This window comes from Colossoma macropomum, unplaced genomic scaffold, assembly GCF_904425465.1.
Source record: "Colossoma macropomum unplaced genomic scaffold, Colossoma_macropomum, whole genome shotgun sequence".
Taxonomy (NCBI): Eukaryota; Metazoa; Chordata; class Actinopteri; order Characiformes; family Serrasalmidae; genus Colossoma; species Colossoma macropomum.
Genome location: NW_023494798.1, coordinates 18,008,222 through 18,035,595, shown reverse-complemented (window position 1 = coordinate 18,035,595; position 27,374 = coordinate 18,008,222). Strand labels below are relative to the sequence as shown.

Genomic DNA, 27,374 nt, shown 5'->3' with positions numbered 1-27,374 from the left:
GGGAATAACACAGTCGTCATGGCTATTTAATGAAATCTCTCTTGTAAATAGTTACGTTTGTCCTCCACTGAGGAACGGGTGAATTGCTGAGTGACTCTCTTTGTCAGGAGCTTGTTGCTTCATGTTGAAAGTGGCTCTTACTGGGTTAGTTTCAGGGTCGGCACCAACAACACTTTCTGTTTGCAGATAAATGCTCATAAATCCTGAAGGATCCAGTGCCAGTATCACTGCACCCATGTCTACACTCTAAGCATATCATACATAAATCAAAAGCTAGTGGCTTTTTGTCCTGCATGCTGCATTGAAAATTTAGTGTTTTACCACTGCATGGTAAACAAACACTTACATACAAACAGTACATCCAGTCCTTCATTTAAATAGTATAACATCCTACTTTTTATTCAGCCTATAGGTGAATCAGACTTGCACAAGATAATCTGACCCAGAGGGGCAGGGACATGCCTATTAGCATAGCTGCAGGCTAAATCATACAGGTAAAGAGATTTATTTAGTAATGAAGCTTCATTTATGTAATTGCTAGCCAGAAAAGCCTAGGATAAGTTATCCCTTTCTTTCAGTGTCAGGAAAAAAAAGCATATGTTGAACAGAAAATTATACATAAGCCTAAACAACTAAATATAATCTTTCTTTCAGTATCTAGTATGTCCACTCTTTGCCTTTAATAGAGTTCTTATTCTTTTTAGAAGGCTTGCTTTCAGTGTTTTAAAACTAAATCTGCAGGGATATTTTACAGACCTCCAAAGTTCAGTCTCAAAAGTTGGTTTCTTTTTCTGCTTCAGTGATGCTGAGGTCTGGACTCTGGGCTGGTCAGTCTATTGTTCTGCGAATTTTCATCTTCCTGTCTGTCCCCTTTTCTCAGTAATGGCTTCTTTACAGCTACAACATCCTTTCAGGCTCGTAGCATTGAGTTGTCTTCTCACAGTGGAAAGATGGACAGAAACACCTGTCGATTTTTTCAGATGTCTCAAAGATGAAAGCTTTAATGATTGTGTATCTGATGGTGACAGATTTGGTGGTTTACCAGGTCTTGTATGGTTGTAAGTCCCATTTTAACTTTTAATAATTTTTTGAACATGTATTTTGGAATCTCCTTTTCTTACGCATATATACCTTTGACTTTCCCCCACCTTACGCAAGTTGATTATCTTATATCTTATCTCTACAGAAATATAACAGAAATATCTCCTCAAAAAAAAATAACTTGTACTAATTGTCATTTTGGTGATGGTTAATTGAGTTACCACCATAAGAGCTCAAATAAACTTATTTACTAATGTTAAAAAAAAAGTTCATTTATTTACAGCAGACAAAAAGCCTGCTGTCATATCTTAGCTCTCGTACAATTCAAAATCATGTAAAATCAGCTTGAGCAGCCTCGTTCGGTAACTCTCTTCAACTCACACGCTGTCACTCTGCTTCAGTGTTAGGGGCAGTCTCAAAATTACCAAACGAAATTCTTTTGTGGAAATGAAGAAATAAAAGGTAAAAGAAAAAATAGCCATCTGAAGGGAAGTCACGGTTTAGCCATTTACCGTGGTTATTTTCCACATGGTTACCCTTGTAAGAGGATTCTTTCACCGACCGGCACAGGCCTGGCTATTTACATTTGCCAAGGGCAGTTTGTGGTATTGTGGCGGGTATGAGTATGATCGCATGTATCTTTTTATGCGTTTGTGTTTCTAACTGGCAGGTAATTTTTCACACTTGTATGAATAAAGCAGAAACGTGTTGCCTCAGATTTGCTTGGCGTTTGGGAAGTCATGAAGGCACACAAACAAACTCCTGACAATGACAAGGAGAGTCACTGAGGAATGCGTTCTTTCCCCGGCTGAGGACAAAACATTAATACTTGCAAGTGAATCCTCATAAAATGGCCCTGACAAGTGTGAAGCAGCACACACTCACAAACCATCACTGTGAGCTTATGAAAGGCCTGACAAACAGCTGCTGTGTGTGCTTATGAAGGCCGACTGAAACTCCAGCGCCCGGCAGCACACACAGGGGGAGAAGAGTGGAGAAGCTGTGAAACCTGGGGGCCGTGGTGTAGCATGCCAAACAGCGGTGTGCGTGTCAGTGAGCGCTCACCTAATTGCCTGTTTGCTGAGAAGGAACGAGGCGCTTCAGCTGAAAGAGATGCCGTGTTACAGTGAACGGCATGCTGAAAACTTTACAGCATGCTGGCTGGGACGGAGATGTGACATGTTGAAGAGTGCAGTCTAGAGAGTGCATCTAGAATGCATTCTGCAAGCCTGCAGTTTCAAGCTAATTCCTTTAAAGCAGTAATGGCTCTCTGTGTGTTACTCAACATGAGCAATGCTGTGAAGCAGACTTACTCTCAACTTAAAGAAAGCAGTGAATTATTTGCCTCTTTGTACTTTAATCTCATGCAAAGTCGTTTGCTTATTATGGTTTGTAGTGCATCCTTCACAGGCTACAATTATGTTTAAGTTTTACAGGGCCCATATCGTAGAAAACTGAGTTTACTATACTTTTTTATTTAAATACGTGTTTGCTGTGTTTGCTATATAAACATTACTAAAGATTAAAAATAGACAGTGCAGTCTATATATAGAAACTAACTGTCCATTCTGAATTTATCAGGGTTGTGATATCAGTCATAAGCACGTTTACTTGTGACTGCAGATTCACCTTACAGTATTGAACAGTGAAGTCTGGAGAGTGCATCTAGAGTGCATTCAACTACAGCAAGCCTGTAATTCTGTACCTCTTCATTTCATAGCAAAGAAAGCTCTCTATCTGTTACTGAACACGTAATGCTGTAAGCGGGCTCTCTTTCTAATGTAAAGAAAGCGGTGAATTATTTACCTCTTTAAGAGCAGAGATCTTTCCAGTGCTCTCAAATAGCAAGGAAAAGACGTTCTGAGACATGCAAAGTGAATATTGATCATATGTCTTTGATAGCGAATTTCCTCCCTTGACTAGAGAGTGAGACGGGTAAGTTGATGCATATTTAGCGCTTCTAGCCCTGCAGGGCTGTGTAATGTTACACAATGCATAAGTGCCTGCAGGGTTTTGAGTATTAGACTATGAAAGAGGCCCACACATTCATTTACATTCTACGTCTTCTGTAAAAGCATGTTATATGAAGTATATATTCCTGGAGCATCTCTTTGATAACACAAATGTAAACTGAAGCAAATATTGAGATGAAAAAAAAATAGTTACGTTGAGAGAATACAGTGATGGTAAAAGTAATGATTAAAAAGTGATGTTATTTTCAGCTGAGTAAGATACTAACCACCATGTGCTGACCAGCTGCCAATGGTTTGTTACTAGCCATTTGAAATCAATCACACAGATTGCCTGCATTTTAGGTGGTTCTGTGCTAAAATCACAAACGCTTTTGCTGATTATGGTCTGTATTTTGCTCTTAAAAGTACCTTTCAGATGGGATTAGTTTTCCATGGAGAGATAGGATAAGGCAAATTTACCAAATAGACGTCTGTAATGTTTATGACCAGATCACACGGGATAAGAACTCTGGGTATAAATAACTGATTGGAGTGGCTACTTGATTTACGCACTGCCTTTACTCCAGAAAAGATGTTGAAACAAGTCAAACCTTTAATTTAGCTGTTATTCTGTTTACCCTAACCAGATATCATGCAGTCTTAAGTGAATACACTGTGTCATTAGCATTTTCACTAATTTCGGATTTCACAGTCAACATCACTGTGTAAAATCACTGTAATGTTTGCATGTTTTAATGTTTTGCATTGTACACTTGAAGAGGACTGTACATATTGGCTTGATTTTAGCCAAAGAAAATGCAAATAATCACTTACTTGAGTGTGTCCATGGTTAAGAAACTCCTTTTTCACAGAAATTTCACTGTTTTACTGTTTTAGTAGGTAAAAGGCAGCAGAATCAATCTTTACTGACGTGAGAGTGCGCAGTCCACAAAAATGACTGACATGCCGCATTATGACAGGACTAAAATCACTGAGAAATGCCAGTAAAAATTATATTATCCTCCCTCCTCATGTAAAATTAATCCTGTCCGAATAGTGGAAGTAGTGCTATAGATTACAATTGTATCTGACTTTTACCTCACATGTGGCGGATGAGTATGTGTGCAGCCATACCTCTCTGTCACTGATTCTGATGAAATCCTACCATCAGCCTGGCTGGGGACAGTTTTGATCGATGTCTGCTCATGGGCTTGACAGTGGAGGTGGTTTTGTACAGTTATACAAGCTTCTCATTCTCCTGTCAGACAGAAACAACATAAATATCTTTGAATTGAACATGGGCTTATATAGCTGAATACATGGCTCTCAGTAGTCCCCAAAGAGGTGATTAAACACACATGAACACAGTCCTGATCCTGCTAATGATCCCTTGCTTTTTGCCCCTGCTCTTGATTCCTGAAACATCTAAACATCTACTATTGATAACTTGAGAGAAGAAGAAAAAGAAGTAAGTTTAACATTAATACTTGAAACACGGTAACACAATGTTTTGGATATGACCAGTCTTCCATAGCGCCCCTGATGCTTTATCTCTACCATAGATATAACAAAAGTTTTACATTTGTTTACATGCATCAGGTCTGTTCAGTATGGTTTCAGGAGTTTTACTGAATATACATCCAATTTGTGACTGCAAACATAGATGGAATCGTGTGCTGCTGGTGGTGTGGGTACGTGTATGTTTCCGCCCTTTCAGTGATGCGCACATAAGTGACGAATGCTGTTAGCTCCCCCTTGTGGAGAATCTTAGGCCTGCTAAATGTGAGCATGTTGTGAACCAGGGAACTAAGGGTCTAAGGAAAAAAACCTGCTAGCTGTATCTCTGCTCTTCAGTCTCACATCTGCAAGGTCATTTAGACTGAGCTGTGGTAAATGCTATGCAGACTGCGAATGCTGAATAATGCAAGGAACTGGAGCTGGAGGAAAGCTGACAGATGGACAGCAGCTCGAGGCTGAGCCAGTGGGCTGTGGGTAGGCTCAGGGGAGCTGCTGGCTGAACACAGGGACCACTGACAACTCCCACACATACAGCATCTCTCTCTCCCCCTTCCTGCTTCTGAGAACGTTTCTGAGTGTACTGTGCAGGTCTGGCAAAAAAGCCCACCTGTTTTATTGCATGTATTTCTAGTTTCTAGACACAGAACGCAAAGTAATTGTTTGCACTCACTCAACTTTTAATGTCTTTAAAAGCATTTCTCTCAAACGTGCTTGAGGACAGTGAGCATCCTAACATGCATTAAGATGTTCACTTGAAAGCCATAGATGCACTAGTTTTGCAAGTTTGAAAATGCTAAGACTGACATTTTCTGTCTGATTTTTGCAGATTGGCAGTTGAAAAATAGGGTATTACTCACATGATTTGGGGTCCCACATTACCAAACTTGTAACTTGTTGCTGAATGGAAACATTTGCTTTCCTGTTGCAAGGAGTTGCCAGTAGAAAAAGAAAAATGAAGGTACAACAGCTTGTTTATGCTATGACTTTTCATTGGCTGTTCACAGGATCCCTTCAGATTAATTGACAAGCATATACACTACCCGATTACATCCAGGATTCTAATTGAACAATTAAATGTTTGCCTTATGCTTGTTGGTCTCATAAATATATGGAGATACTCAAAGGAAATACCATTGTGGGCAACACCACATGTGGAAGCCTAGGGTTCAACACGACGTTATACAAAGAAGAGTCCTTGGGCAAGACTCCTAAGTTGTAAGTTGCTCTGGATATGAACATCTGCCAAGGACATAAAGGTAATAAATAATATATATAGGTAATAATAATATTTATAATAAATAAATATTTTTGAAATTAATTAAATTTACATGTTGTCGCTGTCCGAAAAACCAAGTATATCCATTATTTCTAATTTTCGTTTTTCTGTATCATTTGATGAATGGACAAATATAAATGCTTTAAAATTGCTTAAAATAAAATTTCATTACATTAACTTACATTAAAAGTTAAGAATATGTCTTTGCCTTCTCATGTAAAGTTGCCATTTTGGAAATATTTTTTTTCTTATGATGATACGATTTAATCCTAAATGAGATTCAAAAATGTGCAAGCTGTACACATATGTACAATGTATACTGTATGCATGTATGTATTGTTTTAGCTGCTGAATTAGTGGTAATTGCAGGCTTTTAATCCATAAAATACCCATTTATTATTTATGTCTGTAGATCCGACCTGACTGTGAGTCATGGCTGTAATCGAGCTAGAACTGGTGTAATGTAATTTCAGTTTTAGCTGTGTCTCCTGACTTCCTTCACATGGTCATTCCAGGGCAGCTGCAGGCTGCTCCTCTGGCAATTCACCTTGATACCCGTCTCCCTGGAGAAGCATTCGGTGGCCAGCATCTGTCCCTCTCTTTATGGCCACTGTGTTCCTCTGGCCAGTCTAGCCTGGGTCAGTCTCTGTGTCTGATTCTGGCTCTGTTTCTGGCTCTGGTCCACAACACTATGCTTCTGATCAAGCAGTGGCTCCTCTGGGCACTGCTCCCTCTACATCAGGCTACAGGGCAGTGAGCTTCTGCCTTTGGCAGGCTGGACGCTTCTGTGTTTACTGTTTGTTCGCCCTCAGCGTAAGCATCTGTTTGTCTTTGGGAAAAAGCACTTGTAAATTCTAGAGGCATGTGGATTTATGGGTTTACGGCTCTGCTGAGGCTTTTTAGAATCTGGTAAAATGACGAGCAGACATGTTAGTACCCTCCGTTTGTCATCAACAGAAATGTTAAATAATGTTTAATAAGGCATTTGGCAGGTGATGACTAATATGTGCTGATTACAGCTTTGTCTGGTATAAGGCTGTGTGTGTATGTATGCACACATACACCTGTGATTTTATAGATCAACACAGAGCAGCTGTTACACTGACTACTGATTTTAAAAACAAGACTGAAGATTTTTTTAGCAATATTACTTTGGCTCATGTTGACAGCAGCTGTGTTTGTTTTAGTGTGTGTGGCGTGGGTGTGTTCAGTTTATACTTGTGTTTATCAAATGTCATCTGTCCAAGAAACACTCATCATTGTCAGCATGACTCTTCTTTCCTTATTTTCAGTCTATAATTGAGATGCCTGTTGTGTCCTCTGGCTGAATCATCCTGTTGGAACTGCTACTAAGCTGCAAAGCTGCCAGAGTTAGCCTAAAGAGTTGAACACTTTGTAATAGTTTTGCTTGTGTAGTTTTGCTTTTTTTGTTTTCTCTCTCTCTCTCTCTCTCTCTCTCTCTCTCTCTCTCTCTCTCTCTCTCTCTCTCTCTCTCTCTCTCTCTCTCTCTCTCTGTGTGTGTGTGTGTGTGTGTGTGTGTGTGATACACACATACATACATACTTATATCTCTCCCTCAACCTTGCTCTCTTTTTTACTCTTTGTCTCTTTCCCTCTTTTACCCCTTGTCTTCCTTTATCTTTCTCTCATTCTTTCATTCTTTCTTCTCTCCCATCCTCTCTCTTTCTTCTTTTTTCTTAATCTCTCCCTCTCTCACACTCTTCTTTTTTCTCTCCCCCTCTTTTTTCTTTGCCTTTCTTTGTCTCATTCCTGCTCTCTGCTTCTATCACACCTTTTACCTTGCTCTTTTTCCTCTTTGTCTCTCTCTCTCTCTCTCTCTCCCTCTTTTTTCTCTCCTCTCTCTCCTTCTTATTTCTTTCTCTCTCTCCCTTTTTCTCTCATTCTCTCTCCTCTCGCTGTTCCTCTCGCTCCCTTTTTTTCTCTCTCCCTCTCTTTTCCTCTCTCCCTCTCTTTTCCTTTTCAGTCTCTCTCTCCCTCTCGCTCCCTCTTTCTTTCTCTTCCTTTTTCTCCCTCTCTCTCCCTCCCTTTTTTGCTTTCCCTTTTTCTCCCTCTCCCTTCTTTTTCTCTCTCCCTCTCTTCCTTTATCTCCCTCTTTCTCTCTTATCCCACTCCCTTTCTCTCCCTCTTTTTCTCTCTCTCCCTTTTTCTCCCTCTTCCTGTCTCCCTCTCTCTCCTTCCCTTTCTTCCTCTCTTTCTTTTCCCCACTTTTTTTCTCTCTCTTCCTTTTTATCTCTTTTTGTCTTTGTCTCTCACTCTGTTATGCTCTTTCCCTTTCTCCTATTCTGTCTTCCTCTCTCTCATTTCTTCTCCTTCTCTCTCTGCCTCTCTCTTTCATGCTATTTGTCTTTATATCTCTCTTTTTCTCTTTGTCTCTCCTCCACTCTCTCCCCTGTCTCTCTCTCTCTGTCTCTCTCTCTCTCTCTCCCTCTACCTCTATGACTGTTTCTCTTGTGCTCTCTTTCTCTGTGTCTGTTTCTTCGCCTGCTGTTTCTTTGTATCTCTCTCTGTTTCTCTCTCCTCTGCTCTCTCTTTGTCTCCTCTGCTCTTTAACTCTGTCTCTCTTCTTTCTCTCTGTACCTTGCTCTCTACTTCTTCTTCATGTTCTTCTTCATCTTCTTCTTCTTCGTCTTCTCCCCCCCACATGATGAGGCAGGTGACAGCTGAGGCGGCTGCTGTCTTTTCAGACTGATAGTGAATCACTAAACAGTTCTTTCATGTCCTGAAAGGGCCGATGTGATATCCTAAGCAGTGTTGAAAAAGCCTCATTGAGAGCCTCAGAGACTGGCCACTGTGTGAAGACGATGCACATTGTTGGCCTCCTCACAACTCTCCACTATATTGCAGGCTTGATTAAGAATTTGACCAGTGGGAGTGAGGGCTCACTTGTATTAATGAATGCCCTTTGCTGTTTAGAAATCAGCCAGCAACTTACACACAGAAAAGATATTCTTTATTTCTCGTCACTGTTGCTGAGCTCTTGTAAATGTGGCTGTCCAACTACTCTACTTACACCAGTTTCAATCTCTAAATCCTCTGGCTGGTTCCATGTTTATTTGTGGATTTGATAAGTGCCACTGTAGCGAGTTCTTTTGCAGGGATCTCATGTACACCAGAGCTCCACAAACGCTGCTGCCAAAAGCCTTTTCTCTCTTCAGTATGATTCTGAATGTAATCTTACTCAATTCGGGGCTACCCCAGGGATCAGCTGTCCTGTATCAAACTTTAAACAGGCGCTATTGCTTTTTAATCTCCCTCTGCACATCTGTCTGACTTCTAAGGATTTCAGTGTTGATTCTCAATAGAAGAGCACGCTTCTCTCCAGTTCCCATAGACGTGCTGAATAATTCACAGGCAGATTCCTTTCTGAGGCAGTGCAATGGCGGGGCCTGGAACATTGCGCCAAGGGGTGGGTTTGGGACACGCACACACATACACACACAGACTGGGATTCTCAGGGGGATGGCCTCATGCCGAGGCAAAGACATGTTAAATTTGTCATGATGTTACATGGTTGTTTTCATGTTTGTTAACGGATATCGCTATGGAAGAGAATTGAGTGGAAGAGGCCAGGGTGCTTGTGTTGATACAAAGGACATTTCAGACGATGGAGCTGTGATGTGATATTTCAGTGAGATTATTTAATTGCTGAGGGTTTATTCTCATGGTTATGGGTTAGCTAAACTGTTCAGGGCTTTGCTGATGTAGAACTGTTGGTTTGTTTTGGCTGGAGGTAGCAATCCATTTTTTGGTGGAGTATTGAACTGTTGATTGGTTGATTTAGACAGTATTTAATGCTGTTTGGACTGGATTATTTGTACATGGGCAAGTGGAGTAACGTAATTCCTACTTGTGTTTCCGGAAAAAGGCCGTCATATTCTAAAAGCAGTTTTCACATTTTACAAGTGTGGAGGCACTCTGGCAGAAAACAAGCTGATATGTACTGTTCAACATCAAGTCGATGACTTTGAACATTAAAACATTTAAAATGACAGAATAAAGTTCCCAAGCAAATTCCCAAGCTAAAACAATGCTGATGTCACTCCGCATTCTCTTAAAGAGGAATTCAGCATAATCCAGTCCTTGAGATATAAATTCATTCAGTCATTTAGAATGTTTTGATGAAAAATCGTTGATTGTAGAGAAACTTCCTGGCTCTGTTTTCTTTACAGTGGCGGTGATAAGAACCAGGAGTTGCAAGGCCTACAACACAAACATTTGATTTGCAAGCCAAAATGACCAGTAAACCAAAGTTTCTTTGTTTTCTTTGGGGTCTGTTTTGTTTCACAATACCCTGCATACCTCTCCACATGAATGGATTAAACATTATCTTAAAACTAATTTAAAACAGTATCTAAGGCATAGTGTAACATGTTTTTTTGTACTAGGCTTATTTAAGGGAGCTTTTTTTTTCACCCAGTTTTTCCTCAATTTAGTCATTTCCAATTCCACCCGCTAGTTAGGACTCCCCCAACTACACGATACCACCAGCACTAGGAGGGCGAAAGCTAGCACAGGCTTCCTCCGAGTCATGAAGTGAAGAGCCACCACATCTTTTCGAACTGCAGCTCCCGCAACGTTATTGGACAGCCAAACACGCACGGAGGAAAGGGACAACTGCTAGATCTGTTACGTCAGCCAGCATTTTACATCAGGCCACTCTGAATGACTTTGTTTACATCGTAACATCTTCGTTTAATTATGCAGAAATTAGAAAAATCAGTGGAATTCCCCCTTGAGACAGCTAGGTGGATGGCTAAAGTAAACAAAATAATGGTGATATTAAAATGTTTTGACATCTCTTGTGCTTTTTTATTTTTTGAGTAAAGTCAAAGCATAAATCAGGTAGCTGCTCCCAACTCTATACCTTACACTGAGATTCCCTATCCTGTGTGAATCAGTCATAAAGAGTACAGACATCCTCTGGTAAAATTACATTACCTCACCTCTCTATGAAAACAAAACCCCTCTGAGTAGTACAAAAGTTTACTTTTTGCACAGTGTTTGGAAGTGTCTCATAATCAAATCAGATATTTTACATGAGTAGAGAATGATTCTGTTAATGCTAGATAGTTTCTGAAGTGCATTCATATTCTGGAGACAAAGCACAGTTTAAACAAGTCAGAAAACCTGAATGATGGAGAAGGATTGTTCTTAACACTTCCAACAAGAAGGTTGCTGAAATGCATTCGTATATTGGAGACAAAGCATAATTTCATGCTGGGTTTCTACTTTTGTCTGAGTGCTGTCAAGGTAATAAATGTGTTTTGTTCACTTTGTTCAGGTGAATAGATTCATCATTTGGACTTGATTTGGCTTCCTCTGCCTGTCTCCTGAATTGTTTCTTGAGGTATCTGCCCGTGACGTGGCGGATGAAGCAGGCTGAGATTGTTCACTGTTAGAATGGTTTGACAGGGAGCTAAAAGGAAGGTTTCCTCCGCTCAGTCTAATCCTTCTGTTTCAGCCAGAGTATCAAAGAGACAGTTTAATCATCTGAAACTGTGCTTTCATTTCATAGTAGGTTAATTCAGCTGCATCATGTAAGTTGGGAAATTCTAAGGGTTTTGCCTGCTGCATGAACAGCACTTAACTCTGTAAATATTACATCAAAATCTGTAAGCTAATGGAAAGTAGCATTTTAATCCATACAAGGCCTTATCATGTCGCTGACTGTCAGTAACTATAATATATTTAATTCATTTTACATGGAAAGATCTCACTCAGCCAAAGCCTCATTTTCAGGGGAGGCCAGCACAGTATAAAACATGCATATGCCTAGATAAAGCAGACACCAATTAAAATAATAATTTAAATATAGACAAAGTCACTGGTTCATCTAATATGAAGTTTAAATTGTTTTACAGTAGCACAGGGACATTAAAAGTATGTTTTCCAAGTACTTTCCTCACCATAGGGACCCTAAAAAATAACTGTAACTGGGACCAGAGGACGTATGTGCTGTCTGACTAGGTAAAAAATGAAGTGCTAACTTCCCAAGAACTGCTTTGTATACAAAAATGAATCAATGTTTCTGCCTCCTGATGCAAATTGTAAAGTTCACAGTGATCGGTGTGGAATCTATCACCAGTAATAAACCTAATGGTACTGCAGTAAACATAGTCTTTTGAGGGTAGTGCTTTCATATAAATTGCACTCCACAGTCCAATACAGATGGAAACAGCCTGAACAATTTCCCTTCTGCTCCTAGCACGGAAACAAAACCCATGTCTATAAAGGGGCGGCAGTTCAGTTCTCAGTTTTCATAGCCTTTTTTCTCTTTACAAAGGGTGCTAATAATTCTGGAGGGCACTGCACATCATTAAATGTTAAATGAGTTCAAAACAAAAAAGGTAGCAGTGTTAACATTTGGCAGACTGCTGGAAGCTATCAGTTCTCTCATTACCAAAGTTGTTACTATCTCAATTAAATGTTCTATGAACCAGATTGCCAACTGAAACAAAATGATTAGTAAAACCACCAACCCCCCCCACCCCCAAAACCCCTCCAACCCCAGAAGATAAGCAAGCGCTGTTTAAAGATTTAACACTTTTCCAAAACTTGGCTGGAGCACTTTTACTCCCTTCTACAGCATCAGCAGATTGGCTTCTAAAAGGAATGGTTAACTGAAAAATCGAAAATGCTACGTTTGCTTTTAGTGTCCAGTGATTGCTTTTTTAGTGTTGCAGTGGAGCTGCAAGGTTAATGTAACAGTCTTATTTTGGGTGACTTTTTAGGGTCAATTTACTTTACAGTAAGGCTGACCTTATAAAGATTTTACGAACAGTTTAAACATAGTCTGTTAATGGTTATTAATTAGGTTCTAAACACCATAAAATTATAATAAACAGTTTTAACAAGTAAAGAAAAGTAACCAGCAAGATCTGAACTTTAACAGTGCAGATGAATGTGGGCTCACTATTTGGCAAGCAATAGATCACTGCCTTATATGATCTAATTGATAATAATCATTAATAAACTTCTTTTAAGCCAGTCGTACACTCTTTATAAGAGTAGTCTTATTGTAAAGTGGTAGTAGCATCACAGCTCCAGTGGTAAAACTAAAGAAGAAAAGCTTAATTGACAATATTTGGGGTGAGTGGACAATTAAATTTTAATATCTGGTGAACCAACATGAGAATATTGGTCACAAAAACTCAACAAAATGCTTACAGTTTCTCTTTCTCTGGGGCAACGTCATTGATGTCATGAGTAAAGGCTTTCAGTAGGGCCTTTTTCCTGAGTATTATATAATTTATGGTAGAATTTGCTGGGTTCTTAACATTTAATCACAAATGTGTTGAAATTGAGTTAGATTTAGTTGACCATTCTTATCAGTATCTGAACATAACCAGTTCAGATTAAAATCTGAAGAAGATTCAAAGTTGCTACCACCACAATTCAATAGTTTGTGCAATGTTGCACCAATGAACAATACTCAAGCATAGAAAATCACTGTGAAAACATTTACCCTTCGTACTTTTGCATCAACTCTGGTACTCACTCTTCTATAGTGTTTCACTGTGTTAGCAGATGTTCAGACTGACCACAACTGAGGGATAAGCTGAAAGAGAAGCCCATTTTTAATGAAGATAGCCGCTCCACCGCCTCTTCTCCTACTCTAAAAATGTTAAAGCCGTCTAAAGATGCTTTTTTTTTTATCTAGGACTTTCTTTTTAGCCATGCCTCTGTGGGTATGATCACATCAGCGTCTCTCTGGATGGACCATAACCTGATAGGTTAATTTTATGATGTAAACTCCTCACACTAATATGAAAAAAGCTTTTTAAATCTCTCTTTTTTTTTTTTTAAATCCCTTTATAGGTCCGAAGGTTTTCTGACCATCTACTGCTCACAGTAGCTGAGGGTCTTAATAGACACTATATTTTTAAATCATATATATATATATATATATATATATATATATATATATATGTATATATGTACCAGGCGGCTGTCAGTTCAGAGAACATGTAGTAGCAGGCTGCTTTCTTATAGATTTATAGACAATTTGTGATGTAGGAAAAACAGACCTGGAATTAAAACATTTGCAGTGATTGACGCTCTCATAGTAACATGAATCAGATTCATATGATGAAGACATAGCTTTGGATACATCAGTACAATAAGTTAAACCAATAAATCTGTCGCTATATAAATTGACAAGAACACATTTACAACCACATTCAACAAATATATCAGGGAACACAGTTGCATTCATATGATTAATTACAAGGCTGTTCCCTGCTGGCCAGAACTGTCAGTCAGAATGATTGTTTTTGATAGCACCCGACAGCACCACTGAGCCTCTAAAATTTAGATCTCTTACAAAAGGCCTCTGCCAAAACATGTCAAAACTGTCCAAGAACCTGACTCGATCACAAAAGCACTAGTGTTGTAGCCTCATTTTAGTGAAAAGGTTTGATAAAAGATCCTCACTTGTAGTGATTCGACACAGTGGTCCAGAGGTTTACAACTTCAGTCAATTTCAGAGCACAGTCTTAAACCTTAAGATGATCCTTTACCCTGTCTGATTCCTTAAGTTTGATATAGTTAGTGTCTGCAAGCCCAACTCCAGCTTGTGCTGGCTTTTTTTTTTCTTTTAGCAAGCATGGCATTGTTGCCTTCATGTCCTTGACTTCAGTATCAAATTTTCATTCTCTTCAATAGAGTCCCCTAGTAATCAGGACAGGAACCTGCTTATTAGAGCTTTTGAGGAGAAAGGAGTATGAACCAGGGTTATTATAGTTTTGAAATTTTCATTATATTTTTATTTTTATTTAGTTTTTCTTTTTTTTTATTTCAGTTTTAGTGTTAGTTAATCTTAAAGGTGCAATATTAGGTTTAGTTTCTGGAAAGTAATAGTTTTAATTTTGTTGTTATTTAGTTTCAGTATTTTGATAAGAGTATAATAAAATTAACATGGCTCCAGCTTTCTTTAAAGATGGTCAAACACAGCAGGGATCCACTTCTAAACTTTCATTCGGACACTGAAAAAATGAAAAGTTTTTTTTCCTCAGTAATTCCGTTTAGTTTTGCACTATAGATCATAGTTTTGAGTTTTTATGTTTTAGGATCATGTGAACGATGAAAATAATGTTAATGAATTATTATTCTGATGAAGCTTAGTTTGTTCACTTAGATCACTATTTAAGTGGACAAAAATCCATTATTTAAATATGAAAAAATATCAGATTTCAGCAAATTTGACAAAAGCGATTCATCACAACTAACAACACAAAATATGTGATAATGTGATTAATGCAGGTTAATTATTTTAATAATTTCATAACCTTAATTACAACATTGTGTTGTAACACAAAACACCTAACGGAGCTTAAGACCTGTTCTGCCGCTGGAAAAATGAAGTACTTCCAGCTGACAAAGCTGATAAGTGTCTCAAAAGGATTTTGTGAGTAAGGAAGTAGGAGATACAAAGGCAAATGAAACACAAGGAATGTGCCAACATAGCTGGGCAAAATCCACAAACCAATGCCATCAGGAGACAACACAGCAAGCAAAGAGTAAAATAACAATTTGCCAGCTGCAGTTCTCATAGCCCTCAACCACACACAAGGACAGTAATCCCCCTCTTAAAATGAATGCTAGGGGTACCAAAACACCTTTACTATGCATAAACCAAATAGACCAGTGCCATAAACATATTAACCAAATCAATGGTGGAACAGGCCCTTTTTGGGCTGTGGCTAGCAGAACACAACAGGTGATGGCCACAAGCCACATTCCAGTGCTATTTTAAATATAAGGGTGCTAAGAAGTGTTCTTGAAGGGTTTCCATAGTAGAACCTTTGGTTCGCTAAAGAACATTTCAGTGAACATTCAGACTTTAAAATAACAATTTAATTGAAAGATTTTAGGGAACCAAAATTGGTTTCCCTGCTGCATTTCTCCAAAGGCCTCTTTTTGGCCTTTGTAATTGAGTGGGTAGCTGATGTGATTCAGAATGACCAATGATGAAGACTAGACCATGATGAAAATGATAAACTCTATTAGACCATAGCCATTAAGGAGTTTTGTGGGGTTGGTTTAATGAAGTCTGTTAAAATAATCCAGAAAAGTAAAAAGTGACAGTTTTAGGCAGGTACACAGTACACTACACAACCACAACACTCACTGTAGGGCTTGAGTAATAGTGGCTTAGGGGGCATTTGAAAAGGATTTTGCCCAATGATTGAATGTCGTTTCTTTCTTAACTGGGAGCTGTAACCTTTATGTCTGCGTTACAATTGGCGCTTTTATTTCAGTGTAAAATCAATGCTGTCTGACTGCCCTCCCAAAATAGGCCTGACCCTTCAGTACCATAGACCACGTGCTCTCTTTCTCTTCCCAAGGACCGTCATCCTATCAGTATGAGACATTTAAAACAAGAAACAGACCACAGTATTTTATTTCCATATTTCAGCACTAGTTGTTGCATGGTTTTGACCAAGACTGCAGGGTTTGCTTTAGTAACCTCAGTCTAGCAAAAGTCCTTTAACTTCAGTGGCTGGGCTTGTTTTCTTTGTGCTTTTTGTAGTGCTAGTCAGTTTTCTTTTTTTTTAATTCAACCCGAGGGTCAGTTGTAGCTTTATTTCTCCTTCGCTCAGGCACGCTGTGTTTTTTGCCAACCACCTGGAGGGACAGTACAGCTCCTGTAGAATAATAAAAAAGAAGGACCAGAGGGTCAAGCTGACAAAACCACTTATTATACCTGGTTTGTAGGACACACTTGCTGTGACCTCTCTCCAGTCCAGAGCGTGAAAAGGTTAACTCCTCTTCTCTTCCTACTGACTCTCACTTGCACACAAGCTCATACACACACACCTACACTGCAGTGGCACTGGCAGTCACGTCCATCTGCGAACTCGCAGGAAGATTGAAGTGGCGTCTCTCTTCGGATGACTGCATTGTAACTATGCAGGTAACCGCAGCGGCTGATGAAGCAGTCAGCTAAAGGAATGTAGGAGCCCTCCCTCATCTCTCTCTCTTTAGCTTTCCTAAAGTACCTGTTCTTCTGTTTCAATTAAACTGACCTTGAGTGGGGCGTGCAAGTCTCTGAGCAAGACCCATTTATTCAGTCAAATTGAGCCATCTCTCACAGGCAGAGTGTCTCCTCCCCTACACCCACATCTTTCCACCCTCTTGCCACCTCTTTAGCCACTGCACACTCCATTTCTTCACAGGGTTTACTAGATATGAAGCACTTCATGGACCTGGCTTGTGACTCACATTCACTCTCTGGGTTCATTTTATTTCTTTAACTATGTGTCTTCATTTCCCCTCCTTTCCTCTTTTCACTCACTCTTTGCTTAACTCCTCTGTCTGAGGAACAGATGAAATCATAAGATGCGAGGACGTGGAGCCAAATGTGTTTGCCAAATGAAATCTTTGCCAATATTAAACACCTTAATATTTAGTATACGTCAATGAAGACGTCACTGCTTGTGTACATGCATTTCACAAGCTTAAAGGTTGAGCTTTGAGCCTACACAAGATTCTATCCTATTATCGACTGACTTTTCATCTGGGCATGTTGTTATGAAAATTCGCAAAGTCACATCAACAATGTAATTATCTTTCATAATCCCTTCAGAGTACCATCCCATTAACTGCAGTAATTTAAAATGGCTAGGGTGAAGCTAAAGAAACTGTACAACCTACATTAGGCACTGCAATAAATAAAGACTTCCTCAAAGGATGTGCCAGTGTATCCTCACTCTAGAAGCACTCTCTCTCTTCAGTTTCTCCAAATTGATACAACTTCATTTAAACTTCGGGTTACAGCTGGAGAATGTAAGAATGAGGAATCAAGAATGCATCACTTAGGGTAATGAGAGAAACTCACACTCACTTGCTGTAAAATCTCCACAAAGGGGGAACTTTTAGCCCTAGAGTAGCCTTTGTGTGCATCACTGAAAGGGAGAAAACTAGTAAGTGAGGAAATGAACCCATACCAGCAGGATCACAAGAACACATATATTTTTAGTCCCAACTTGCATATTCCTGAAAAAAGAGCTCCAAAACTCATCTTGTGGAAGTCATCACACACTTTGTAAGCTGCTGCCATTGCAGTATGACAAGAATTCTGTACTGCTATGGGAAATGTTCGCTTGCGTAACAATACACATCAGCTTTAGGTGTCCAAGGGAAAGGTGATGCTTCATATCAGCAATGCTGAACAAATGGAAGTCCGTTATATCATCTTTGTTCTTGACTTTCTTTCGACTCTGTTCCTTACATTTAGCAACCTTGATACACAGGGAGAGGTATAGCAATTCCTTTTTGCAGTTTGGTGATAGACTCTGTGGATCAGGTACTGCTGTTGTGTGCTTTGTCAATGTTTGTGTTGTTCTTTGTTGTAGTCTGTCACCTGTAGGTACTCAAAAAATGGACTATAAAAATGCAATTATAGAAATACAGATGCTTTATGATGCATCTGATAATCTATAATGCTTTAAATTTCCATGTAATATTCCTGTGGTAAACTATAATGCTTGTGTATTACCCTGTAGTAAACAATAGCAAACAATTATCCCAGTTTTCTATGCAATTGCTATAGGAAACCTTTCGAAATTCCTGTAGGTTTGCTGTAGGTTTTTTTGTAAGGGCACTTTATTAGGCTTTTCTATTGTTTTGTTTTGTTTTTTTTCCCCATAAAGGCTCTCATTGTAGTTCACTTTTACATCTTTATGGGGTCTCTCCAGCTATCTTGAACTGTAAGGAGCAGTCCATCGGAGATGTACTGTTCCGTGTATAGCACAGCTCTCTAAAAACAAAAGGAGCCTCACACACAACCTGGCTGAAACTTATGTTAATGCTTGTGCATATTCTATGTATGCCCATAATCCAGTAAAACACGTCTCCTACAGAGAGGGTGCGAGCTGAGCCGTCTCCCACACACACACACTCTCTACATGGTGTAATGAGTAGCACCGTGACAGTGCTGGGGCGGAGATACACTCACACAGACACACACAGACACACACACACATGCTCTACCCAGAGCAGAAGATTGCTGGAGCTTAAACCCACAGCTCCTTAGTCAGTCACTGCAGAATCTCGATCATGACTGACACCTCCACACAGAAAAATGTGACATTCTTATGCAAATTGTGATTATGTCTATGAATATATATTCTCAAAAGCACACAAGAGCTATTGGAGGGAGCCAAAGGCACAGCAGGGTATCTGAGGCTTGCTGCTTCAGCGATTGGCTAAGTGCACAAATGAGATATTCTCATATAGGTTCTTTTTCAGTCTAGATTTACTTTACAAGGCAGTGGCTTTGTAGTGTACTGGCAGATCATTAAAAGTTGACTGTTAGCTCTTCCCCTTTGGGTGTTGTTTTTTTTTTTCTATTTAATAGAATCCCCATGCATGATGTATTTAAGTTCTACAAGTACTGTAGTGATGCTCTTATTGCTTTGGTTGGAAGCAAATGGGTAAAATTCTTGAAACACCCAATGGAAATGGTCTGATTTTCTGTGGTATCTACATAGGTACAGATTAGCAAGCTCTTACATTGGTTTGGGCCTAATGAACTGGACTGAAGACCTAACATGTCAGACATGTCAAAACAACAACGTGATTAGGAAGTGACATTAGACTCAACCAGTCACACTTTGATTTCCATTGGTGGGACCAATTTCATGAAGAAAAATGCCACTTTAGGCCTTGAATGTGAATGTAACAGTAGCAGTTGGACCTGATTGGGTTGTGGACACGAGTTGGGTTCAGGTTTCATGGCCATGCAGACAGTGTGTGCATGTGTTTACATGTGAGCAAGAAGCTTAGATTGACTGGTCAAAGTTACCTGCTTTTTTACAGCTAGAATGGTGGGTAGTAATCTCTAAATACTGTAGTAATGGTGAGTTTATAATCTCTGAAAGCACATGTTGAGAAAACTCCCTTCACCCATAATGGTTATTATTGATTGCAAGCAATTTTTATATTTGATCCACTAACCTTTCCATGCCCTCAGCAGTCCAGCCAGTACTCAAAACATACTGTTCATAAACCCCTTAATGAAATTCCCTAGACTGCACCAAATCTATATAAAGACAAGACTGGGCAACGCATCCCTGATTGATTTTCCTTAGTTTTTTTTCTGCCATCTTTTTCCAAAAGGAACTTAATTAGGGAAAGAACCAAGAAAAGAAGGAGAAAAAAAGAGGAAATAGTAAAAAAAAAGATGTGGAGTGTTGAGTGGGGCCCTGTGACTGGGTGTTGAATTATTAAACTGGTCCGGAGAGCTGTGTGATGCTCCTGTGTGATGCTGCGTTCTTGTGGCTGCAGAGATTTTGTTTTTCTTTTTTTTCCCTGCTGTTTTGTCTCCCACCACAGAGGCTCATCAGAGAAGAACAAAGCCTCTGTTAAAGTCCTCCATCACACAGCACTGCTAATGCACCCTTATAGGACTTTGCTCTTTTCTCACAAGTGTCCTTCACCCTGCCTTTCAGAGTTTACCTTCATGCTGAAAACGCCTCTAATACGCTCTTATATGATGATGTTATTCTCTCTCTCCAGATACAGTGCATTCACTTTCATTTACTCTTTACATCTCTTTCTCTCTTTCTCTCTCTCTCTCTCTCTCTCTCTCTCTCTATATATATATATATATATATATGTGTGTGTGTGTGTGTGCGTGTGTGTGTGCGTGTGTGTGTGTGTGTGTGTGTGTGTATGTATGTATATCTCCCTCCAACTTGCTCTACCTGTGCCTGTTCTTTCTTCTTCTTCTTCCTTCTATGTTTGTCTTTAGTTCATTCTCGTTTCCTCTCTCTTTACTGCCTCTCTTGCTCTCTCTGTTTCTCATATATATATATATCTTTTTTCTTTTTCTTACTTTCTCCCTGTGTCTCTTTCTTCTGTTCTCTGTCTCTCACCCTCCGTCTCCCACTCACCTCTTTCCTCTTCGTTTCTGCACTTGCTAATACGTTCTCTTGCTATTTCACCTTCCTTCGCTCTCTCTCCCGCATGGTTTCGGCTGAAGGCAGAACACTCCTCCAGGGTTTTTAATGGTGTGGGATTAGTTTTCAATCATTGGTGAGGCTTTGGGAGTCAAATGAGGAAAAATTGCACTGAACTGGAGTTGTGATCTAAGGAGCTTGTGTGTGAGGGGGTCGATGTTGTTGAATGTGCCCTGAATGTGTGAGTAGAAGCTGAAGGCCCGGTCTGTTTTTGTCGACCCCCTATCAATGCTGCACATATAAATCTAGTATGACCGGTGAACTAAAGGTGTCTAGGAGATTTGAAAGGACTAGAGTCAAAGCAAACCTCATAAACCTTCTCTATTAGTTGAATTATGGATTAATTCCTGGTTTTAATAATTCAGTGGGAAAAATATAGTTTGTGGGTGTGAGTGTTCTAGGCCTGTCAAACAGTGCAGAAGCCACCAATACACGAACATAAAGAGTGTAAACTAAAGGGCTTTAGGTTCTGTGTAATGGCTGATGCGCCCTGACTCTGTGCCTAATTAAAGCCCAAGCCATCTCTTGTCACTTTGGTCATTACATGTATAGCTCTAACCCCTGGGCTAACCTGCTAAAGTGCTTTTTCACCAAACACAGCATCAACACCCACTCTCAAACTGCCGAAAGTGAAATACACAAAGCCACCCTTTTAATCCGTGTGGCCTTTATCTCTCCTGCTGTGGGAAACTGTGCAGAAAGAGCAGTGATGACCTAATTGAGGGTGACTAAAGGTGGCTGCTATGCCTCCAACCAGGAGCTACACTTTTGCTTAAATGTACTGATCGCTGCTATGGAGAGCATTACCTGCCAGTTCAATTAGCCAGCTCGTTTAGCCTATACATGAGTGCCGTTAATTATTCATTGTGTCTGAAATTGTTGGACATTGGCGCGAAGACTTCTCTATTAGCTTGGCTGTGCTGTAGGTGTGTTAGTGTTTAACGGTAATGTGCTGTAATGCTCTGTTCAGCAGCGGCGAGCTGAGACAGGCGTGGTGTCTGTGTGATTTACTGTGCGCTGCCTGGCCGTATATCACCACTGCTTGGGATTTCTTATTCAGGAGGAGATTGTGCTGGATATTTCATTCCATTAGCGGCGAGCGAAATGTCAGCCATCTCCTCCCGGCCCATGGCTGGCGTGTCTGACTCCACCCCCCTCCACTTGTCTCTCTCACTCCTGATAGATGGAGAGAACAACTCCAGACTAACTCTGCCCTGTCAGTCAGTGGCACCTAAAACACACACACGCAAACACAAGCACAACACACAAACACATACACTTGTCTGAACTGTTAGATCGCAGTTTCTCAGGAACTTCACGTTGTTGTTTTGTGATGTGAGGACTTCCAAATGGCTGAAGCTGTTAGATTTACAATATAGCAGACTTCCTTAGACCAAAGGTTTAAGGAATGTCATATATGTATATGGAATATGCGAAAGAGTCTGAATGAGCCCAAAAATACAGAATCCATCACTTCTCAGTGACTTATTTCCTCTCTGCCCCCCAGTTTTCAAATGTAATAATAATAATAACAAGAATAATAATAATACTGATAATAATAAGGGGGTGGACATCTCTGACCTCACAACAATTAAGTGCAATTAAGATTTTTTACAAAATGATTCACTGCAGTCTCATGTTTCCTCATGATTCAATGCTGTTTGATTCAATTGGGTTAGATTCACAAACCTGATAGGAGGAACTATTAACACACTAGTGAAATACAGACAATAAAGACAACACAAATGGCACACCAAGCCAAAAATGAGGGCACAAGATTATTAATAAAAATCAGTTCTGACTTTCAATAATTAATCCAATTGAGTCTCCACCTTCAGTTTATTGTCAGTGCATTTTTAAACCCTAGTAAACGAAACTGCACTTTCCTTGTGAGTTCCTATATGCAACACTTCAGTGTGTCTACCGTCCGAGAAATTGTGAACTGTGAAAACCTCTGCCATATTTCCCTTTCACAGAAAACAAGGAATTCTACAAGCTGTTAGGATTTGCTGTTCGATTCTGTCACATCGAGCAAGCGTCCCGCCTCCCACTCAAACAAACATGCCCACTCAGCCAGCCTACATACTTTCACTCTAGCCTCTGCTGTCATCTCTAATGGACACAACTGCTTAAAACAGCGATATAATGTCACTGCAGCATCCGGGCTTGTGTGAGAGGAGTGAGGACCCTTGAGGCAGAAGTGAGAGACACAGATTTTATTTATTTTCTATTATTTTTTTATTTATAATCAACAAAAGCTTAGCTTTGCAGCTCATTTAACTTAAGTAGGACTCATTCGGCTGTGACTTTTCAGTCTCGTAGTCTCCAGGTCTAAGCTTTGCTCTGCGTCTGGCCCTCTCTCTCGTATCCGACAGCCTACTGAGAGAAGACAGGAACATAAATAGGCCAGAAACAACACATAGGTGAAAACCATAACCTACTCAGCCTGCTGGTTCAATATGACTCGCTCTCCATCCCGCTAGTGACGTTCGACCGTGCCCCGCCTCCACACGTCACAAATCGCAAATAAACTTGTGTCAGTGACTAATTCAGCTGACTATTTTTAGCTTTCTGTGGGCTAATTTGACCATATTCTGTCCTCACTAGAGTACACAGTGATGCTAACATGCCTTAGGAATATCAGAGACGTAAAGGAGGAGGAGATGGATCTCTGGTTGGAAAATGAATGGGGACGGTTGTAACGCTTAACAAGGTGTCTGTTTACAGGGAACCCCTGTACTGAGATCATTAATATCCAAAATCAATGCCCAGAAAATGAGCTTTTCTTAAATGACAGGATATAAATATCATACAAGGACAGAATTAAGGTGTTATTTGGTCACAGTTGTCTTTCAACAAACACAAAGAACTACAGTAAATTGAGAAAAAATCTTTAGAATGCTGGTGCTGACCCATCACTGTGCTTTTAATGGACAGTGATGGCAGGAGGTTTGTGCCCTCAAGTGGAATTGCATTCCATTAGCAAACAGGAATAGTCCATATATCAGTGTCTGAGGGGAAAGTGTGTTTCTCAGTATTAGATTTTGACAGCTTCCAAAGAGCTATAGACACACTTTGCATTAAATCTGTGGTGTGCTGTGTGTGTGTATGTGTTTTAGCTAAACCGAAATCACTTTTCATAACTGCCTGAATGTTTGTTCTGCAGGTGTGATGGAGGGAAATGAAATGTCTCTAAAAAGACATCCATATTGGAAATGGCTGTGTAGAAGTTCATTCGTGTTGAATTTGTCTCTGCTGAGTCATCACATTCACTCTGCTTCTAATGACAGTGTGGTTTGTTTTGTAATAGACTCTAATAAAGTCTCTTTCTCTCTCTCTCTCTCTCTCTCTCTCTCTCGCTCTCTCTCTCTCTCTCTCTCTCTCTCTCTCTCTCTCTCTCTCTCTGTAGTTGTGTGGCTGTGGGTTGCTGGGTGTAGGGATTTGGTTGGCTGTGTCTCAGGGCAGCTTCGCCACTTTCTCACCCTCCTTCCCGTCCCTGTCCGCTGCCAACCTGGTCATCGCCATAGGCGCCATCGTCATGGTGACCGGCTTCCTCGGTTGCTTGGGTGCCATCAAGGAAAACAAGTGCCTACTCCTGAGCGTGAGTACAGCCCACTTTCACATTCGCGCTAACCCATCCCAGAGTGTACCAGCCCAGTAAACAGACCTGTGGCTACTCTCTAACTCTTTATCTCTGCACTCCCTAGGCTGTTAAGTAAATAAATGAATGAATAAATAAATGCTCATTGCCTGAATGCATTTTAAACCACATTCATTTTCACTTAAATTGCTGTGTACCCTGCTTTTAACTTGTTAAATGATTTAAAAGTCTTTATCCCGTACATCAAGGGCTTTAGAAGAGTTTTTGCTCCAGGTGCGATATGAGACATTGTTTGTCTTCTAAAGTCCCCAACAGACCCGCTTTTGCTAATGAGCTCAGTGGAGCTAATGGAAGCGTCCATAACTCTCCTGGCTGCTGCGGTGCGGGGGGGGGGTAGGATCAGAGCTAGAGGCTTCTCTCAACTTTGCTCACAGAATTTCTCTAATAGCAGGGTTTTAAAGCACTCTTTTATTTCTCTCCCTCACACATCAAGTCTCTTTATGCTCTCATTTACTCTGTATGCCACCCTCCTTTCTTTCTCCCTTCTTTTTTTCTCTCTCTCTCACCCTCTGTCCTTTCTGTCTCTCGCCCACCCTCACATGCTATTAAGTATCATACACAAAGCCATCATCTCTTTTTAATAGCACCGGTCACAGTCTAGTTGAGGGAGCTTGTGACATGCAGGGCTTTTGTGTCACTTACAAGCCTGAATTATACATTGTTCAAGATGACACTGTATTTTGTGCAGTAGTGAGAATCCCACCATCATGTTTCATCATGAGTACTGCGATCGTTTTTTTCCCCACTAAGCTTCATTTATTCATCACAAGACAAACTTGATGACCTCACACCTGAGTGCGAATAAACACAGAGGGGACATGCATGTAATAAAGTATTTATATGCTGAAGAAAGTTCGAAATAGAAGCTCTCAGAGCAACGTTTGCCAGAGGAGCAAGATTTTGTTTATGAATCATTCAATATCTCCCAGCAACCAAAAAAAGGCAATCACATGACTGGAGTCAGGGACTCAGACAGCAGAGCTGATATTTTAATACCATTTTTTCAGCGCTTAAGCCTCCGTAAATGCTTATTAGATGGAGCTGGTGTATATTTGAATTGCCTGACCTTTTGGACGGCCAAGCTCTGCATGCAGTATATATAGCAGCGTGGCTCTACGAGAGCGAGTGGAGACATTAGAGCTGGGCGGTGTCCTGCAGGGTTTGGAGATGAGAGCAGTCTGCTACCTCCGATGTGCTTTAGCTGTGTGTTCACCACTCTATAGAGGAACACGCTCCGAGACTGCAGAGTTCACAACTTGTCCACTACTAAAGCTGCATGCAAAAGTTTTCAGTGCCCATGTCCAAATAAGGTCCTTCCAGTTAGACCTGGTCATTTCCATCCCTGACCACATATGAAACGTACAACCATACGCAAAAGTTTCAACACCCCAAGTCAAATTCTATTTTATTGATTTTCTAGGTGAAAATAATACATCATCTACTAAGAGCACACTTCTGCACATTATAATGCACAGTCACTGTTACAAACGTTATGCCATATTTTATATTTAATTTTTTTTTCTTTATGTTAAATAAAAAGAAATTATGCACTAAATTTAGTAAAATCTCATATTTATTGTGTTCTCAGAAAAGGATGTGTTAACTTTTTTTCACTTAGAACAACGGAATTTGATTGGGATGTTGTAACTTTCACTTATTGTTGTACGTTTCATATGTGGTCAGGAATAGAAATGACCATGTCTTACTGGAAGAACCTTATTTTATTCATGCATTTATTTATGGCTTTATATTTAGTTTTATTTATTAATTTAATACACCAAGGTTTAAGGAAACTAGAAAGCAAACAACTTTTAGCATATCCTACCAAACACAAGGACAGACCTGATGCAGAATGCATTACCATGGAGACTGGGTGGACGGACTCTGCTACAGTGTGACTTTCCATTGGCTGAACAGGCTGGACTAGATGTGGTCATCAGTTCAGTTCAGGCACATGCATTAGGAACAGTGTAAAACAAAATGCGTTTTTTGAAATCTGAGCTGGAACGCTGTTCCATCCTGACTCTTACTCCCAGAATGTGGCAAAAAGAGAAAACAGAAAATTGCGACTCAGCCAGCATGACAGAAGACACAAACGTATGCTCACGCTGCCTGTTTCACTCATCAGCTTATACATGCACTGACAACACCAGTATTTTCCCTCTAATTATGGGGAAGCAGTATGGTAAACTAATCATTTGGAACCATCAATGCAAAGATTCAATAAACAAGCATCTTAAGGGTTTTCAGCTGGGCTAAAGCTGTAGCTCATATGCACACCGACAGCTCTGATCAGCGGTATGATGAATGGGTGGTGAATCAAGCCCTCAGTGAGCTAATGTTTACTGCCTGACGAGTGCATGCTGTATAGAAGGTTGGGTAAATATTTAGCAGAAGGAGAGAAACGGAGCAAGAGAGAGTAAAGGAGCGTGTTTGAACAAGGGATGATTCATTTGAATGGACCTTCTCCTTCACTTGGTCTCTCTCTTCCTCTCTCTCTCTAATAACTCATTAATTTTCTCTGTTCTTTCTGTTTGCAGTTCTTCATTGTCTTGCTGATTATTTTGCTGGCAGAGCTGATTTTGCTCATCCTCTTCTTCGTGTACTCGAATAAGGTAAGCACTTTGACAAATCTCACATCCTGCTAGCGTTTGCACAATAGTGTCATTCTCCTAAACTAGCGTTTAGATCAAAGCAGATAACATGCACTAATGACATGGAGTCCTCTCTTAAAGACCACACACACTCTTTTTCATTCTCACACTCACACATTGACTCGTGGTCTGTGAGATTTCTGAGACAGATCAGTGTCTGCCTGTTGCTCCAGTTGTCAGCCGAGTTTGCTTGAGGACAGCTGCCCCTTCGGTCTGTGACGATGAACCTTTAGTGTTTCCATGCCCCGGATATTACTCAAAGGTCAAATGTCATCTCACACAATTCAG

General features: G+C 40.1%; 1 protein-coding gene across 5 annotated transcripts in view; it reads left to right on the top strand.

Annotated features, from left to right (window-relative positions):
* The window catches only part of tspan9a (tetraspanin 9a), a 245,634-nt gene that overhangs the window by 197,402 nt on the left and 20,858 nt on the right, over positions 1-27,374 (top strand). For all 5 annotated transcript variants that reach the window (XM_036584981.1, XM_036584983.1, XM_036584982.1 and 2 more), the window contains 2 exons: positions 24,181-24,372; positions 26,973-27,047. In XM_036584981.1, coding sequence (XP_036440874.1) covers positions 24,181-24,372; positions 26,973-27,047 — 267 coding nt within the window. The remainder of the gene's footprint in view (positions 1-24,180; positions 24,373-26,972; positions 27,048-27,374) is intronic.